This window comes from Typopeltis vanoorti, chromosome 8, assembly GCF_054136105.1.
Source record: "Typopeltis vanoorti isolate ZY-2024b chromosome 8, IOZ_Tvanoo_1.0, whole genome shotgun sequence".
Taxonomy (NCBI): Eukaryota; Metazoa; Arthropoda; class Arachnida; order Uropygi; family Thelyphonidae; genus Typopeltis; species Typopeltis vanoorti.
Window position 1 is genome coordinate 116,010,738 of NC_143556.1, and position 16,917 is coordinate 116,027,654.

The window sequence follows — 16,917 nt, forward strand, 5'->3', positions numbered from 1 at the left end:
TTCTCAAACTCTTTCATTTTTTCTTCAATAATCTTTGTGTATTTTAGTCTACAGTTCACATCAGAGAGCAACTTTTATTCACTTTAGAACTTTCTTACATGTTATTCTTTTCAATATGAAATTCAATTTTATCCTTCTCAAGACTAAGGTATTGATCACTTCCAATTTCAAATCCTCTGTACACTCTGATGTCCTGCACCAGGGAGAAAACATCACTGTCAATGAGACTTTTCTTATTCCTTGCCTCTTCTCTCCATGTGAATTTGTGCACATTTTTATGTTGGAAAATGGTGTTAGAAATAACCAGTCCATGTCCTGAACAGGTATTTGCCATTATTATTAGCTTTGCAGTTTTCTCCAAATTTTCCCAAAATATTTTTGCATGTCTGACAATCATTTCCTACTCTGCTATTTAGATCCCCAACAAGGACCAACTTTTCCTTTTTCATTGTGTCAGTTGCTTTTTCTAAAGCCTCAAAAAATTCATCCACTTCTACCTTAGTAGAACCTTCTGTGGGACCATAGGCACAAGTAAGTCTCATTGTCCAGTTCCCCATTCTCATATTTGCCCACATCACTCTACTTGAGACTGCCTGCCATTCAAGAAGATTAGCTTCGTATTTTGTGTTGAATACTATGGCTACTTCTTCTTTTCCTTGATTGTCATTGCCTGTATATAACATTTTGTATTTATTGCTCAGAGAGATCTCACTTGTCTTTTTTGTTTCCATCACCCTATTATGTTGATCTGGTATTTATCTAATTCCTCAGCTAGCTCCATTTCTTTGCCATTCAGGCTTCTTATGTTGATAATACCGATCTTTAACTCTGGTGATGTTGAGTTGGGGTGTGTTTTCGGATTTATTCTAGTAGCTGACTTTTCGCTGTTCGCCCTGGTGAAAACAACATAAAAATAACTAAGTTTCAGTTATTTAGGTGCACTTTTTTCTGATTTTTACACTACGATTCTGAGAGCTGGATTAGAGTTAGAGACACTTGACTGGAGACCACAGGTATGAGAATTCTGAGAAAAATTAGGGGGAGCAAACAAATGGAATCATTCATATTATGCCTGTGTAGCTCAGTGGAAGTAACGTGTGTCCACCGCATTAGGCTACTTTGACCGATTCCTGAGTTGGTCTATCTCTGGTAGGTAAATGGTCATTTCCACCCCACCCTCAAAAAACCCCTCAGGTTTTTTACTCCATAAACTCAAGAAATATAGCATTAAATAGGACCACAAGATGGCAGCACTTATTGTCCACCTCTCTTCACTGGATGCAGTGCATAATTAGTCATACTCTTGGCCCAGCTATCCCTGATTGGTAGAGATTGAACTGCCCCTCAGTCTCCAAAAGTTAAATAGGGCTAAAATGGCCTTACCTACTCTCTCTATAAGGGAATAAAAGGTGTTAGCAGATTTATTATATATTATTTGTTAGTATAAAATTTTTAGTATCAAGGACATCTTTAGTATGTCCTTCAAATAAACAAAAACTGGTGTATTCAACAATGAAATGCACAAACTGCATGTCATGGTTTAATTACATTAAACCATGACATGCAGTTTGTGACATTCCATCCTATACATGACATTCCAGTAAAAATAACAGATTTAAAAAAAAAATTCTGGAATTTGTGAACTATTACCCAATAAGAGGGATAGTTTCGGTCTATCCCTCTGAAATTGATATAGATTCTGCTGATGTATTAAAGTCTCAACTCTTTGTATAGACATTCCAAGAGATTTGAAGAACCTTAATTTTCTTCCGGTGTCTGGTGGTGATTTGTCTTATGTTTATTAATGATAAAGAAGAATCATTATTAGAACTTTCTATGGCACAGACACAATTAACTCACTGTCTAATTTCCTATTCTGAAATATACCCACACCTACTTGAAATTGCCTGCCATTCATGAAGTTTTTCTTCATGTTGTGTAGAATAATATAGCTACTCTTTCCTTTCACTAATCACTATTGTCTAAACATCCTATACATATTATTTGGTAGTATTTCTCTCTTTTAGTGTTTGTCTCAACACTAATGTCAACATATCTGAGATATGTTGATAATTGATACTAATGTCAATAGTGCCCATCTTCAATTTTGGTGACATTGAGTTTGTTCCAACACATTTTATTGTTTGCCCTAATTCTGTAATGGAAACAGTGGGAACTGTTTATCTAAGCAAAGTCCAACAGTGAGCATCAGCTTTTTTTTTTTTTGCTTTGCAGTGGTGAATGAGTTTAAGGATAGTTACAACAGGCATTGCAACTCTCCTTATAACTTATGGTTTCAAAAACCACACACACAGACAAAGAAATTAGCGCACCAAGAAGGAAGCGTAGGATTCAACTGAAATTTTATTGGTGTAATGATACAGGTGAGTGATGCACATGATGGCAAAAACAGAGCTGAAGGACAATTACAAAGGGATCTGTAGTACCCAATCTGGTCATCATCAATAGCGTGTTGCACCGCCTCGTGTGGCATTACACACTGCAATACGGTCCGGCATGGTGGCGAACAGATGCCTGATGTTGTCCTGCGGCAGACTGGCCTACATGTGTTGGACGCTGTGCTCCAAATCCCGGCACGGTGGGAACTGGCGTTTCAGCTGCTCCCAAACATGCTCGACAGGGAACAAGTCCGGGGAGCAGGCAGGCCATGGAAGTGTCTGTACACGACATACGTAGGTCTGGGCAACCCGAGCCATGTGCAGACAGGCATTATCCTGCTGGTATAGCGCTCCTGGTATCCCGGCCAGGAATGGGAGAACGTGGGGGCATAGGATGTCATCCACATACCGCTGCCCCGTTAATGCGCCACGTACCACTACGAGGGGGTGATCGGCTATCGTAGGCTATGACTCCCCAGACCATAATGCCTGCAGTGCAGGAGGTGTGGTGCTCGATAGCGAGGTAGGGATTGTTATCCTTGACCAGGGGTCCTCCACATCCAGACATGATGATCATCTGTCCCCAAGACGAAGCAGTACTCATTGCTGAAGACCACACGTCGGCAGTCTGTGGCATTCCACGTCGCTCTCACCTGGCACCACTGCAAATGGAGTCGGAGATGTTAATGGGAGCACACATAAGGGGCACTGGGATCATAAATTTGCCTCCACGAGGCATCGGGAAATGGTTCGGGGGCACACAGGAGCCCCTACATCTGCCTGTATAGTGGACTGGGTCACCGTGGGATCCCTCCATGCATGCCACTCGATCTGTTGATCCGACCGGTGCTGCTCTGCTGTGTGGCATTGCCGGAACATGTCCACAGTTCCCAACAATGTCAGACGGTATGGTCAGAATGGTTCATGAGCATGCCGACCACCCTCCAGTTTTCAGCCCGATGAGCATGCCTCTGTCAAAGCCTGTAAGTTGCTTAAATCGACGTCTCTGGCGTCTACCTGGCATTATTGTCACTCTGTACTCTAGCTTGCGTTGGCCGGTGCTTTTCGCTTTAATCAGCTATCGACTACATGCCGGCTTTATAATGTTGCTGGTTCGTGCTTGCAGGGTGTGTGGGCATGCGCAATCGCACAAAACTTGGATCATTTGCATACCACCCCGCACTCTAGCTATTTGCTTAGTTTTGCCATTGTACCATGTTTTCTTTCAGGTGCGCTAATTTCTTTGTCCGTGTGTGTACATGCATGCAATCACTTGATTCCAAGTTCTTGGATGTGGATTATGAAGAACGGAAGTTGTATAAGAGATTATGATTAGTAATGCTTTGAGGACCAGAAACACGTACTAACACACACACAGCTTTTTTTTTTTTTTTTTGTGTGTGTGTGTAGTATATATAATGATTGTTTGGTAAAAAGAAAAAAAAATCAGAGGCTCACTATCCACATTTTTATTTTCTCAAAAATAAAGGCACAGTATTGACATTTGTCAATCTCATTAAAAAATACATATTACAAAATGCAAAAAGAGTATCGAGTGGAATTACCAATTAAGGTTCATTTTTTGCATTCTGCATAATATTCAAATTGTTATAACTGTAGAAATGCTAGATAAAAAAATACTCTTAATACCTAAATCTATACATTATTTACATAAGTTGCACTAGTTATAAATATTCCAAATGATGATCAAATTTATCTCAATGGCAATACACATGAGGTATAAAGTTTTAGAATATCCTGATAAAAACTAGTGGAAGAAATAATGGGAAATGTTGAAAATTAGTTTCCGCTCATCTTCATTTAGTACACAGAGTATGGCTATCACCCATTTTTGAAAAAAATAATAAACAGCTGCAAAATTTTTCCACTTTATCCGATGACAGGGTACTGAGAATTAAGAACTACTAAAGGTCAAGGGAAAAATAAGAGTTTACATTGGCCATTCTATCATCTCTTACATATCAGTTACATGCTGTTATCTAATAATGGTTTATGGCAATTCCTTGCCCCCCCATCTCATACTAAAAAACTACCTTTTTTTTTTTTAAAACGAGGTTTATTATTTTACAATGTTTTGAGCTTCCCATCAAGATAATTCTCAGCAGCATTTACACAAGAAACAAACAACATTATCACATTTAGTAAGCCCAAAAAGTCATTGGATTATATTAGTTAAAATAGGCCTGACTGCTAAAGTTATTCAAACATACCTATAGGGATGAAAAGATGGTTACAGGTATTTGAGTGGGTAACTAAATAGTTTTCTTTTTTTTGTAAGTCAAAGCCTCATGCCTCTCAACAGGCTACTTATCCTTCTTATCTGTAAAACCAGCATGTAACAAGTGAAGGTAAGGACTCACACCAACATCTCATAAGCTTTATGCACTCTAACTCCAAACCAATACCAATTACAAAAAAAAAAAAAAGGTAATATAGTCCCTTTCATAAAAGCATGTTTGAAAATTTAGCCAGATAATTCCACATAATGTTAATCCCATCTGTATAGTATATTATGACTGTAATAACTACGTGTTGTTCCCGCCAGCATACCTATGTTGCAGAATGAAGAACTCAATCTCTGTTTTAGGTAGGATTTAAACACATTTCCAACCAGGGCACATTATCTATATAGGAGGATCTGATGTAAAATAAGGTGTGAGAGAAGGGTGCAACACTTGTTGCACACCTCAACAAATTTTAACCACTTTGCTTGGTTAGCTAGCTAAGTGGTTAAAATATATCTGCTCTCCAACCAAGAGGCTGCAGGTTTGAATTCTGCCATGGCCTAGTTGTTTGTGATTGTCTTACTATGTGAAAAGGGCATCTGTGACCCTACCTATTCTTCTAGCAGAAGGCTTCACTCCCAAAACCCTATGAAGAATAGGAGTGACCATACAGCATCAATTGTGAATAACTAACTAAATAGAACATAGAGGAAGACCAAGATTGAGATAGACTGATGCAGCTTGAAGTGCCTTAGATAACTGAAATATGAGATCTGACAATATTGGAGTCCTGACATCCTATTCAGATGGAGGAAAATTTTTCACAGAAAATTAGTAGTAACAAACTTTTCACTTAGTATTATCAGAGTATACTGTACACCTCTTGAAGGTGAATATATCAGAAATTTGAGGAGGTTGAAAAAGAACGAGAGCCTCAAACTACAGCATTTTCCCTACTCACATCAGACTATTCTTTCCATAAGACTAATTCCTACTTCCCAACCTCAGCAATGTGCCTTAGGTCCTGGACAAAGATGACATTGCAATATCCCCAACTGCTAAGTTTGATTTTATCACAATTTAACTAGAAATTAATCTTCACTATAATTCTTATGAATCTGTGCATCATCCACACCCATGGATATCAAAGCCTACTAGGAATTGACTGAAGTCCAGAATTCTTATGCTTATTACACTAATTATTCATGGATGTTAATGAAACTATTAGCTTACAAGAAGAATAAAACTGCTAATATTATGCCACACAATATGAACTAGCAAACTTGTTCTATGATTCTCGTGTAAAATATACAATATAATACTTAGAGTATATTTCACTTCGGGTGTTATCCAAAAGCAGTGGAAAACTATTCTTTATTATCTAACCCCCCTCCTCCTCCTCCCAATTTTTCCATTTTCTTTATGCTAGAATTCAGTTTACATTCTTAGCATGTAATCAACCAGCACACACTAAGCTTACCATAGTAATTACTTAATCTGAGAATGCAAATATTCCACCCCAATTAGTCATGTTTTTTTTTTTTTTTTAGCCTGCTCCAGGATGGACTGGCTTTAACAACATTAGATATACGAGTGCTGTCTGTTTCATATTTATCTTTTAAATAACAACCCTTATTTTTCTCAAAATTTATTCTCAAAGTTCTGACTAAGGGTGACAGTTTTATTTTCTTGTTAGCAGTTACTGAGGTGTTTTGGTGTGGTATGAGTGCAAATTTAAAGAGGCCTGTGAAATTCTCATCAACTATCCTAATCTTAATAATGGTGGTTTATTAAGGTTTCTACCCACATAACCTTTTCGTCTAAGCGTTAATTATAATCAGGACTATAGTAATCTAAGATTTTAGCTTTAATATAACAAACACTTATGTTAAAAGTATTAACATGAATTTGTTTTCTGATGTTATAAATATGATGTAGTTTTTGTTCCCCCACTAGGGATCAGGCTAAATCATTGACTTTGGCATATTGTTTGAAATGTAATATGCTTTTCTTTGTGAAATAAAAGTAATTATTCCTAACATGGTTGTAGTCTTTACTGAAATTAATGCTGATCACTGTGTAACACTAAAGGAGATCATATTGAAGACTACAAGAGCTTTCCATATTATAATAATACCTTTTCATCCGAGTAAAAGAACTGTCTCATTCAAGGGAGACAGAACCTACAGAAAAGACTGCTGACAGTGTTATACTAAATTTGAAATTACACATTCAGGTCTCTTGTGACCCTATAACACTGTCTTGAAAATAAGTTAACAAATAAAACATATCTAAACAATGTATGTATGTTTCTCATGATTATTTAAAGAAGAGATATCTAAGTACAAAAATAATAGGGAGTTATGCTAACTGCAACTCAAATATACTTTTACATTCAAAGCAATGATAAGAAAAATAAACATGAAATTTATGCAAATTAAAATATTGCCTATGTGAAGATGGCTCAAGTTGTTGGCAGAAAATAATTCATAATTGAGAAAAATATGTAAAGGCCATGACCATTTGAAATTTTAAATGCATAACAAAATAGAAATTAATCCCACTGCTCTTGTTAAGGAAATGGGTTTACAAACAAAGGGCTTATCACAACCAAATTTTATAATTGAAAACTAAGTTTATGAGAATTTTGTTCCTGAAAATAATATTTACTTGACATATAAAACACAGTTGATACTCTTTATTTCCTTGCTCTTCAGGTACTCTTAACTCTTGTAGTTTGCTTAAGTTCATCCATTTTTAACCTCAAAAAACGTCTCCTTTCTCTATACCTGAAACAGAATAGGTTCAAGTCTGTGACTGTTATTTGAGAACAGAATTAGTGTTAGTTTAGTTTTTTTAATGGTAATCCTACAGTATGTAAGTAACAGCACCCATGTTATTATAGTATCTATGCCTATATGTCACAGCTGGTATGGTGGTTAATTAATCTAACTGTTACTACCTTTCTTCTGTACTTATGAAGGATTTTTAGGGGTACCTTTATACACGCCACCCCAAATGTGAGAAGAACATTCAGTGGTTGGATGGATACTGATTTCTGATGCATATAGAGTTAACAGTTGTTTGGAAGTAAAGTATTGCCTTGGGTGAAAGAGAAAACCTAATTTCTTTGATGGTGATAAGGTAATACTTATATTTTGACAAGAAAGAATGGAAGTTAAGAGTATGCCAAGGAGAAATACCTTTCCAGACTTTGGTGTGACAAATTTAGGACCAGAAGAAAATATTCAATGGTTTGGGAAATTTCTTCGGTGCAAGCTTTGTCAAATGAGAAAGAGTGTACTGAAATAAACAGAACTGAAGACTGGTCAACTGATGGAGTTGACTTCAAATGATATGTGGTATAAAGAAGAGATATGAAAGAATTAACTGCCACCATATTAAATTTTTAAGGATAATGAGTTGCTAGGTTGGTAATGTTAGGATTGCTTGCATAAGTATTTTCCAGTGTATATGTGCTAACTTTCTATCGGGTGAACAAAAGTTAATATTGTCTTTGCAAATGCTTTGCCTAAAATTATGTGAACAATGCTGCAGTGCATATCCAGCAAAGAATGAATATCTAGATATCTAGCAAAGAATGAATTATATAAACACATCATATTTCAACATTAACTATTCAATAATATACTGAAAAGTGATGAAAACATAGCTACTCCACAATTACTTTTTCTTTCTTTTCATATCAAACCAAAAGAGAATTGGAATAACCTATAACACATTGGTGCCATGTGTGGGTTGTAGCACATCTGGGAAATAGATGAAGTAGGTTAGTGAGGAATGGTCATCTATCGCCAAATCTCTCTCTCTCTTCTAGACAAGTATAAAGAATTTTTTGGTACACCATTCCAAACATGTGAACAGCATTCTAAGAATGGGTGTAAAGTTAGTGTCTTGAGAAGAAATTAATACCTGGTGGCCATAATTAAAGAGGTGCTCAGAGCCCTGTGGCAAAAAAATGTATTGTACGAAATTGACTTCAAATGATATGTGTGATCTTCCAAACTCGGTGTAAGTAAACACTGGAACATTGGGTTTTTATTTGCAGAAGATAAAAAAATAGTACAAAATTCTGAACCAGGGGACATTTGGCACTATAAGCACATGGTTTGGGATTAATTAAACAGCGATGACTAGAAGAGACACAACAAATCAAAATTTTCGTGTTCACATAACTGATAGATGTGTTGAATGTCCTCCTTTCAGATGTTCTAAATTGCATTCTGGGAATGACATTTTCTACAGTGGAACACAACAGATCTGCACTGATTTACTTCACATGCTGCGCTAGTCTGTCTTTCAAGGTTGCTAAATCAGGAACATGTCCTTCATACATCATGCATTTCAGATGGCCCCCCACAACCAAAAGTCACAGGGGTTGAGATCAGGTGAATGAGGTGGCCATGCTGTGGGAAATGCATGACTAATCACTTTGTGTTCTGTGAGGTCGTGCTCCATCCTGCATGAATATGATAGAGTCAAGGCATCTTCGCTGCTGCAGTTGCAGAACAACAAAGTTGTACAGCATTTTTCGATACCTAACAGCAGAGATGGTAAAAGTCATTGGTCCTGTCAGGCAAAGTTTTTCAAAAAAGTATGGACTGATAATAAACAATGCAGTGAAACCATACTACACTAACTTTTGGTGAGTGTAAAAGTGTCTGATGGAACATGTGAGGGTTATTCGCAGCCCAAATGCAGCAATTTTGTGAGTTTACACTACCATTCAGATAAAAATGTGCCTTGTCACTCCAAAAGATCTTCCACTGCCATGCATCAACCACCTCCATTCGAGCTAAGAACATCACGGCAAACTGCAGTCGAGTTTCCACATCACCACCAAGCAGAGCTTGAGTATGAGATATCGTGTAAGGGAAAAACCTTAGCATTTGATGCAGGATTTTCCACACAGTTGAGTATGGCATGTCCAGTTGCCTTGATATTGCCCAAGCACTGCTTAACCCTTGTGTGTTATTCATTCTGTGTTCCATGATGGTAGTTGCAACCTCATCAACTTGTTGAGGAATAATCCATTTACGCCCTTGTCCTGGCCTCACTGCTAAAGATCTACTATTATCAAATTGGAAAATCATATTTCTAAGATTTCATAGGTGCTTACTTGAATATCCACTTGAACTGATTAGAGCTTCTGAATGTTATCCAATTCTCACCATCTCGAGGTGCACCCCATTAGTAGATATCTGAATGGATAACGAATGGGTGAGGATGGACTGGCAATGCCAACCATGGTATTGCATGGACAAATAAGGGGCCCCTCTACTGTTTTTGTCTGAGAACCATGGTGAATAGCGAAAAGTTATGTAATGGAAAGAGCTCCAACTCAACATCAGCATAATTACCATAAGTATATAGACGGTTGATTTATGGTTTATTAGCACAAGGACAGCAAAGATCATACTGTGTCATATTAAAGGTCACAGGAGTACACAAGGTCATAAATAGTTATAAAGAGAAATTTGTATTAAATAATATGTACAAAACAAAATATATATTAATTAAAAATTAAGTTAAGCAATGCAGCACTACATATAAATAGAATTTATAATCCAATATGATTGTATCAATTAATTCTTTTTAAAAAGTTAAAACTTCATGCAATTTATCTGAATCTCATAAGATCTTCTTGAGTATATATAGGTGACAGAAAAATAAAAATTTATTCCTCTGGCCAGAATATGACAAATAGTTGCATTTTTTGCATATAGGTGAGTCATCAGCGCTCAGTAAATAAGAATGTGTAAGATGACTGACCTGTGTTGAGCCTAGAAAGAACAACTTCATTTCTGCATTGACTAGACTGCTAATGCTTAATTTCAGGCTGAATCTCATGCAATTTGTTTGTCAGTGCTTCTTGCCATGAAGACTGCTATTGGGCAGTCTTCATGGCATAAAATGTATAAGATGATCTAGCAGCTGCATCTGTAGTATCATTTCCTGTATGGCTGGGAATCCAGCACAACAGTTACAAAACCTCATAAAACACAGGATGTGGATTATACACAAGAGAGGGGATGGTATATAAAGAACTCAATGAGTCTATAAATCGCACACTTTTGGTAGTGGTTTTCTTTTATACGCACAGGTGCAAACTGAATGGCATGCACCTCTGCTGTATAATTATTGCAATCTGTTTCAGTAAGGAAATACTGTGAGTAGACATAATAATTAAAATATAATAATGGAATTAACTCATGTAAAATATTATTTATTAATAGAAGTTTTGCATGAGTATCACAGGTATCTTCAGTACATGTATAAAGCTAATTAAGCAATAACTGACAATTCCAAAAGGTGCCACCTAAGTAGCTAATGTAAGATAACTGAAAAAGGTCAATAAATTTCCTAACTTATATAAAAAAAAATTATATATATATACACAATTAAAGTTAGGAAAGATTAGCTGATCACTTCTCCAAAGGACAAGCTTCTGCATCTCAGTTATCTAGGTGTCTACCAGATTCCTTGTGCTTGTGGATTATCTTATTTCGGACAAACAGGAAGATCTGCCTTTATTTGGTTAGAAGAACACCAGTCTTATATTCAATACCTTGAACCTGAACAGTCTGGACTTGCAGAACATGCCATCAACACTAGACATAGAGTTCACTGAAACAAGACAAGAGTCCTTCACAAAAGTCGGTTCCTTATGGAATGGCTTTATAAAGAAACATGTGAAACTTTATTTCACTCTCCTAACTTAAACAGATTCTATGGTTTTAAGTCTATCCCTTTTGTGGGAGATAGTACTTTATAAATCAGTTAATCTTTCCTAACTTTTTTAATTGTATATATATATATATATATATATATATATATATAATTTTTTTTTCTAATAAGTTAGGAATTTTGACCTTTTTTAGTTATCTTACATTAGCTACTTAGGTGGTGCCTTTTGGAATTGTCAGTTATTGTTTAATTAGCTTTATACATGTACTGAAGATGCCTGTGATACTCAGGCGAAAATTCTAATAAATAATATTTTATGTGAGTTAATTCCGTTATTATATTTTAATTATAATCACTGCAATCAAGTGGGATCTGGTTGGATATACAAGCAGTAATATCAGGAAGTACAGTGAAATGAGGTCTCAGAACCTAAACCATCGGTATAGATGGACAACAAATCAGAGTGGGCTGCTGTGTACACTAAAACAATTGTAGGTAGACATTTGTCAACCACAGTATGAGACTTCTGGTTGACAAAGTGAGAAGTTGCAGGATGGAGTGCAAACTTTCCATGGAGTAATGCTGTTATGTTTGGTGCAGGTAATATTGTGAACATTCATGCCAATAGCTTCCATAATCTCTTTAACACACAAAGGGATGTATGGCAGTCTAACGTGTGTGATATCGAGCTTCTCAATGCAGAGAAAAGATACTAGTCCACATAAGATGATCAGGGCACAGTTAAGAGAACTGTTTTCGTCTAAGTGACAGATCCAGTTCATTTGCTTCAAAATAAAGATTTTGAATGGGCAATGTGTGAAAGGCACTAGCAGTTATCCATATACCCTGATAATGGGTGGGATCTCTACCTTGCAGAACCAGACTTCTGAGGTCTCTTACCCAGCTTTGAATGTATAAGGGCACAGTAAAGATGAAGCAATGAAGAATGATCTGCATCCCATTCAGTAGAGGATGAGTGCAAAGGAGATCCAGTGCTCTCTTGCACTTTTCTCTTAGTTGACAAATGCGTGCAAGGAACGTAGTTTTCTGTCAAAGATTAATTCCAAGAACTTGGCTTCTGTTGCTACTGGAATAATAGTAGTCCCATTCTTAACTCAGGATCTAGGTGAAGAGTGCGTTTTCAACGAAAGTGTACATAGACACTTTTTTCTGCTGCAAATCTGAACCCATTACTAAGAGCCCATGGAGAGAGAGAGATAATCAATTGCTTGCTGAATTTATCTTTCAATTACCCTCATATTACAAGAGTGACTTATGAAGTCATCAACATATAGATCACTGACTATATAGCAGGAGGAAGATGTTCAGTGACTGAGATAACTCAATCACTGAAACTTGACAGAAAAAAGTGTCACACTTTAGGACAAAGGTTTTGGGAAGTTCTTAATATAGCTGAGAGAGTGTACAACTGAGTACACTCTGTTCTGTCTAGCTGAGTGGAAAACTCAGCTAGACAAAGGTTTTAATAAATACAGGAAGGCATTATCTGAGACCTAAGTTACAGAGGTCTTTTAATATGCCATATCTCTAGGTGTTCTTCTTCAGCTTGTCCCACTTAAGTGGGATTGCTGTTTTTGGTGAGCCTTCTCCACGTCCTCCTGTTTTGGGCTGTAACCACCTCAAAGTTCTTCATCCTCAAGTCCTCCTCCACTAGCTCCCTCCAACTCTTCTTTGGCTGCCCATGCTTCCTCTTCCCCTGCACGACCTTTCTTCCCACATATTCGTCCTCCCTCCTCATCACATGACCAAACTATCTCAACCTTGCCTCCTGTATCTTTGCTCCTAAGTTCGTAACTTTCACCTCATATAGTCATTTCTCGAACGATCCTTTCTGGTCACACCGCACATCTGCCTAAGCTTTCTCTACCTCCATCCTGCTTATGTTATTTTTCCTCAGGGCCACAGTTTCCATAGCATATGTAATATGCTGGTCTCATTACTGTCTTATAGATTTTGCCTTTTAGATTGATCGGCACCCTCTTATCGCATAGCACCTCCAGCCATCTCTCTCTCTCCAGTTCCTCCATCCTGCTTCCTTCTCAGCATCTCCATCCTCTTCCACTGTTGAACCTAAGTATCTAAAGTTCCTAACCTTCCTGTTGACATTTCCTTTCAGCTCCAGATCTGTCTCCTGGCCGCCATCTATTTTGCAACGCATATACTGTCTTACTTCTGCTCAGTCTCATACCTCTCTCTTCCATCTTTCCAGTTTAGCTGCACACAGCAAAAGTCTTTTCTCACCTCCTCCATCACAATATTAAACAGGAATGGACATAATGCTGACCCTTGATGCAAGCCAACTGTCACTTGAAAATTTTCCATCTGTCCCAGGTAGGTTCGAACTCTTGTCTTCACATTTCTGTATATCTCCTGCACCAACCAAACATATTTCTCTGGTACCGTCTTCTCCCTCAGACATCTCCAGACTTCTTGTCTTGGCACTCTATTGTACTTGTGTTGGAACCTTTCTCCAGATCAATAAACACCTGGTGTAGCTCCCGTTGTTTCTGTCAAAATGTTTTCATTATCTGCCATAACCCAAAGATAACATCTGTCGTTGATCGACCAGGCATGAAGCCAAATTGCTCCTCTGCAATCTCCAACTCCTTCCTCAATTTACCATCAAGAACCCTTTCTAGGATTTTCATTCTTACAGACTTGTGCATCCCCTTTACCCTTGTAGATGGGGACAAGAGTACTTTCCCTCCACTCCTCGGGTATATTTTCTTGTTGGCAAACTTTCATGAACAGGTCCCACAGCAGATCAATTCCCTCTTCCCCCAGTGCCTTCCATGCCTCCACTGGGATCCTGTCAAGAGTCCACCGATTTTCCATTCTTCATAAGATTTTTCCAGGTCAAAGAACACTAAAACCAAATGTTCTTATTTCAACATGGAACATGCGTCAACATGGACCAAATGGTCCAAAGTTCAACTATGTTTGCAAAACATGCACTGTTGCTTTCTACATACCACAGAAATCTGCAATTAGCCATTTTTTTCTCAAATATCTTGCATAGCTTACAAAGCCAGATGTCAATAATTCTTTGCTCGTGTTGGAACCTTTCCTGGTTCGAGGATGGTAATGCCAACTGACTTATGCCAAGAATCCAGAAACTCTTTCTTTGTAAGTATTCTGTTGTATATTAAGAGAAGGAGATTCATTGAAGACAATGATTTTTTTTTTTTTTTTAAGTTCCTCCTTAACAAATGGTTGATTGTACAGCTGAAGCTCAATGGTAGAAAATCCTTTCTTTTAATGTGACAACAGTGATCAGCATTCATTTTAATAGTTTATGAAGACTACTGTGTTAAGAATACTTTAATTTCCTGATGTTTCGACCTTCATATAAAGGTCATAACCTGGAATGTACACACACTGCTTCAAAAGAAGAAAGAACACCATAGTGTGAGGAACAAACAGTCATGGCATCAACATTAATAAGATGTATGACCTTTTTTGCTGCAATGACTGCAGCAATCCTACAGGGTACTTTCTGCAAGTGCATGATAGCGATCAATGGAAATTTTGGACCATTCTTCGTGTGGGCAAGTAATGAGGTCCTGGACTGCTGCAGGCAGACATCCCTTGACCTCAGCCAACACTCCAGTTTATCTCAGATGTTCAACAGGCTTGAGATTGGCCTCTGTGGAGGCCAGTCAAGTGGTGACATTCATGTCCAGAAACCACACAGTTACAGCAGCACCCTTATGACATGGTGCATTGTCTTTCTGAAAAAGACAATTGTCAGTTCTGTACTGTCCAGAATGTTTGGATACCTCTCAGAGTTCAATGTTCATAGCACTACAAACAGACGTCTGAGGCTAAACAAAGAAAAAAGCACCATATGCTCTGAATTTCATAGCTGCGGTTATGCACTTTGGTAAGAAAAGTTCATTGAGCATCTGCCACGCTGATGCCTGTCCGTCTGTTTGGTAGAGGGTGTAGCATGATTTTTTTTCTCCATAGCACAGATTTCCAAGCTTCCACACCTCCGATGTACATGCTCTTTGCACCACTGAAGATGACACTGCATGTTGTTCGGGTTATTTGAGAGTTGCATACTACAGTCCTACCATTGAAATCCATGTTAAGAATAATTATTAACCAAATGAGCCTCGATTCTGAATGTTTTTGTGCAGATTTGTGCTCCAGTTGATGCTCAGAAATACCCAATCAATGTGTTGGCCGACAAATGACTGTTTTTACATATTATCCTTCATAGCACCCTACAGTGACATTAGATGAATGTGGTGAGTTGCCCACTGTGGGTAGCACTTGCTGTTGACTCCCTGCACTTCTATTTCAGTATGGTATCACTGCTTGCTGACCTGGGATAGCCCAATTTGCCAACAGATAGCAACATGGCATTCTATTACAATGCTACTTTCAAACTCCATCAAACAGCCATTTCACCTGCACTGACTTGGGAGCATTACATTCCTCCAATTTATACTGGCTACAAACATGTGGCTTGTTACATGGCATGATGCACCTTGCCCATAGGGATGCCTGTTGACTTCTTTCCAAGTTAGTGCATATATATATATGTGTGTGTGTGTGTGTGTAAATAAAGGTAGTCCAATGGTCCGGAATGCCATTGGACTATTGTTTAAGGTAGATTAGTCCAACAGTATGTGTGTGTTCTGTATCCACCTTTAATTTTCTTGATTTTATTCCATACAATTTTTGCACTGGTTGTTTGATTAATCAATGATGCAAATTGGATCTAAGGTTGTTTGACTCTGACATGTCATATGATATGCTTTGGCCTGACAATGTTTAAAAGTTATTAAGTTTAATGTGGTGGATTATTTATGAAACATATCCCATGCTCTGTCTTGATCTTTTTTTTGGCTGCCTGTAACTCTGAATTTCACCAAGGCTTTGGATAGAGTGGAAACTGAGATGATGTTTTTTGAATTGAGGCTGTTGCTGCCTGGACAATACAATCTGTTACATACTCCACTGCTTCACTGACTGTATCAGCATAAAATTTTGCAAGATGGAAAAGAGTATTCCAGTCAGCTTCATCCTTTTCTATATGGGCATCAGCATAGGAGAATATGATTCCTGTCAAGACATAGTACAAATAACATGAAAATGATTGCTTCCATATATGTTCCATTCAACATCCTATGTGAGCAGTAGAAAAATGGCAGGGGAGCAGATTGTAAGATCTATTGAGGAATATGAGCAGGTAGTCATATGGAAGAAAGTATTGAGTTTATTATTCAAAAGAGAGAGGCCACTGTCAAGCATTCTTTCATATATACCATTGTGTTGTCATTACCCTCAGTGTTGTGCCAATTAAAGTCACCCATACAAAGTATGGGGCCAGGCAGTGGCAAGATAAGGTTATCAAGACTAATTTCATTTAACTCAGTGCCCAGTGGTAAATAAATGGAACATACTGTAATAAGAAATCCCATGAATAGGTGAATCGCTAATGGAGCAGTATTATGCTGGAACTGTTGGAAGGAATAGGAATGCCTGCTACAATTACTACTCCACCATGAGCAGGGACCATCTTCAGTTTTGTT

At 37.7% G+C, this 16,917-nt stretch overlaps 1 protein-coding gene across 2 annotated transcripts in view; it reads right to left on the minus strand.

Annotated features, from left to right (window-relative positions):
* Positions 1-3,853: 3,853 nt before the first annotated feature.
* Rassf (Ras association family member) overlaps positions 3,854-16,917 on the minus strand; it is a 246,698-nt gene continuing 233,634 nt past the window's right edge. The window contains exon 10 of one of the 2 annotated variants that reach the window (XM_090396283.1): positions 3,854-7,434. In XM_090396283.1, coding sequence (XP_090252409.1) covers positions 7,359-7,434 — 76 coding nt within the window. In that variant the 3' untranslated portion in view covers positions 3,854-7,358. The remainder of the gene's footprint in view (positions 7,435-16,917) is intronic. The other variant, XM_090396284.1, reaches the window with a different exon arrangement.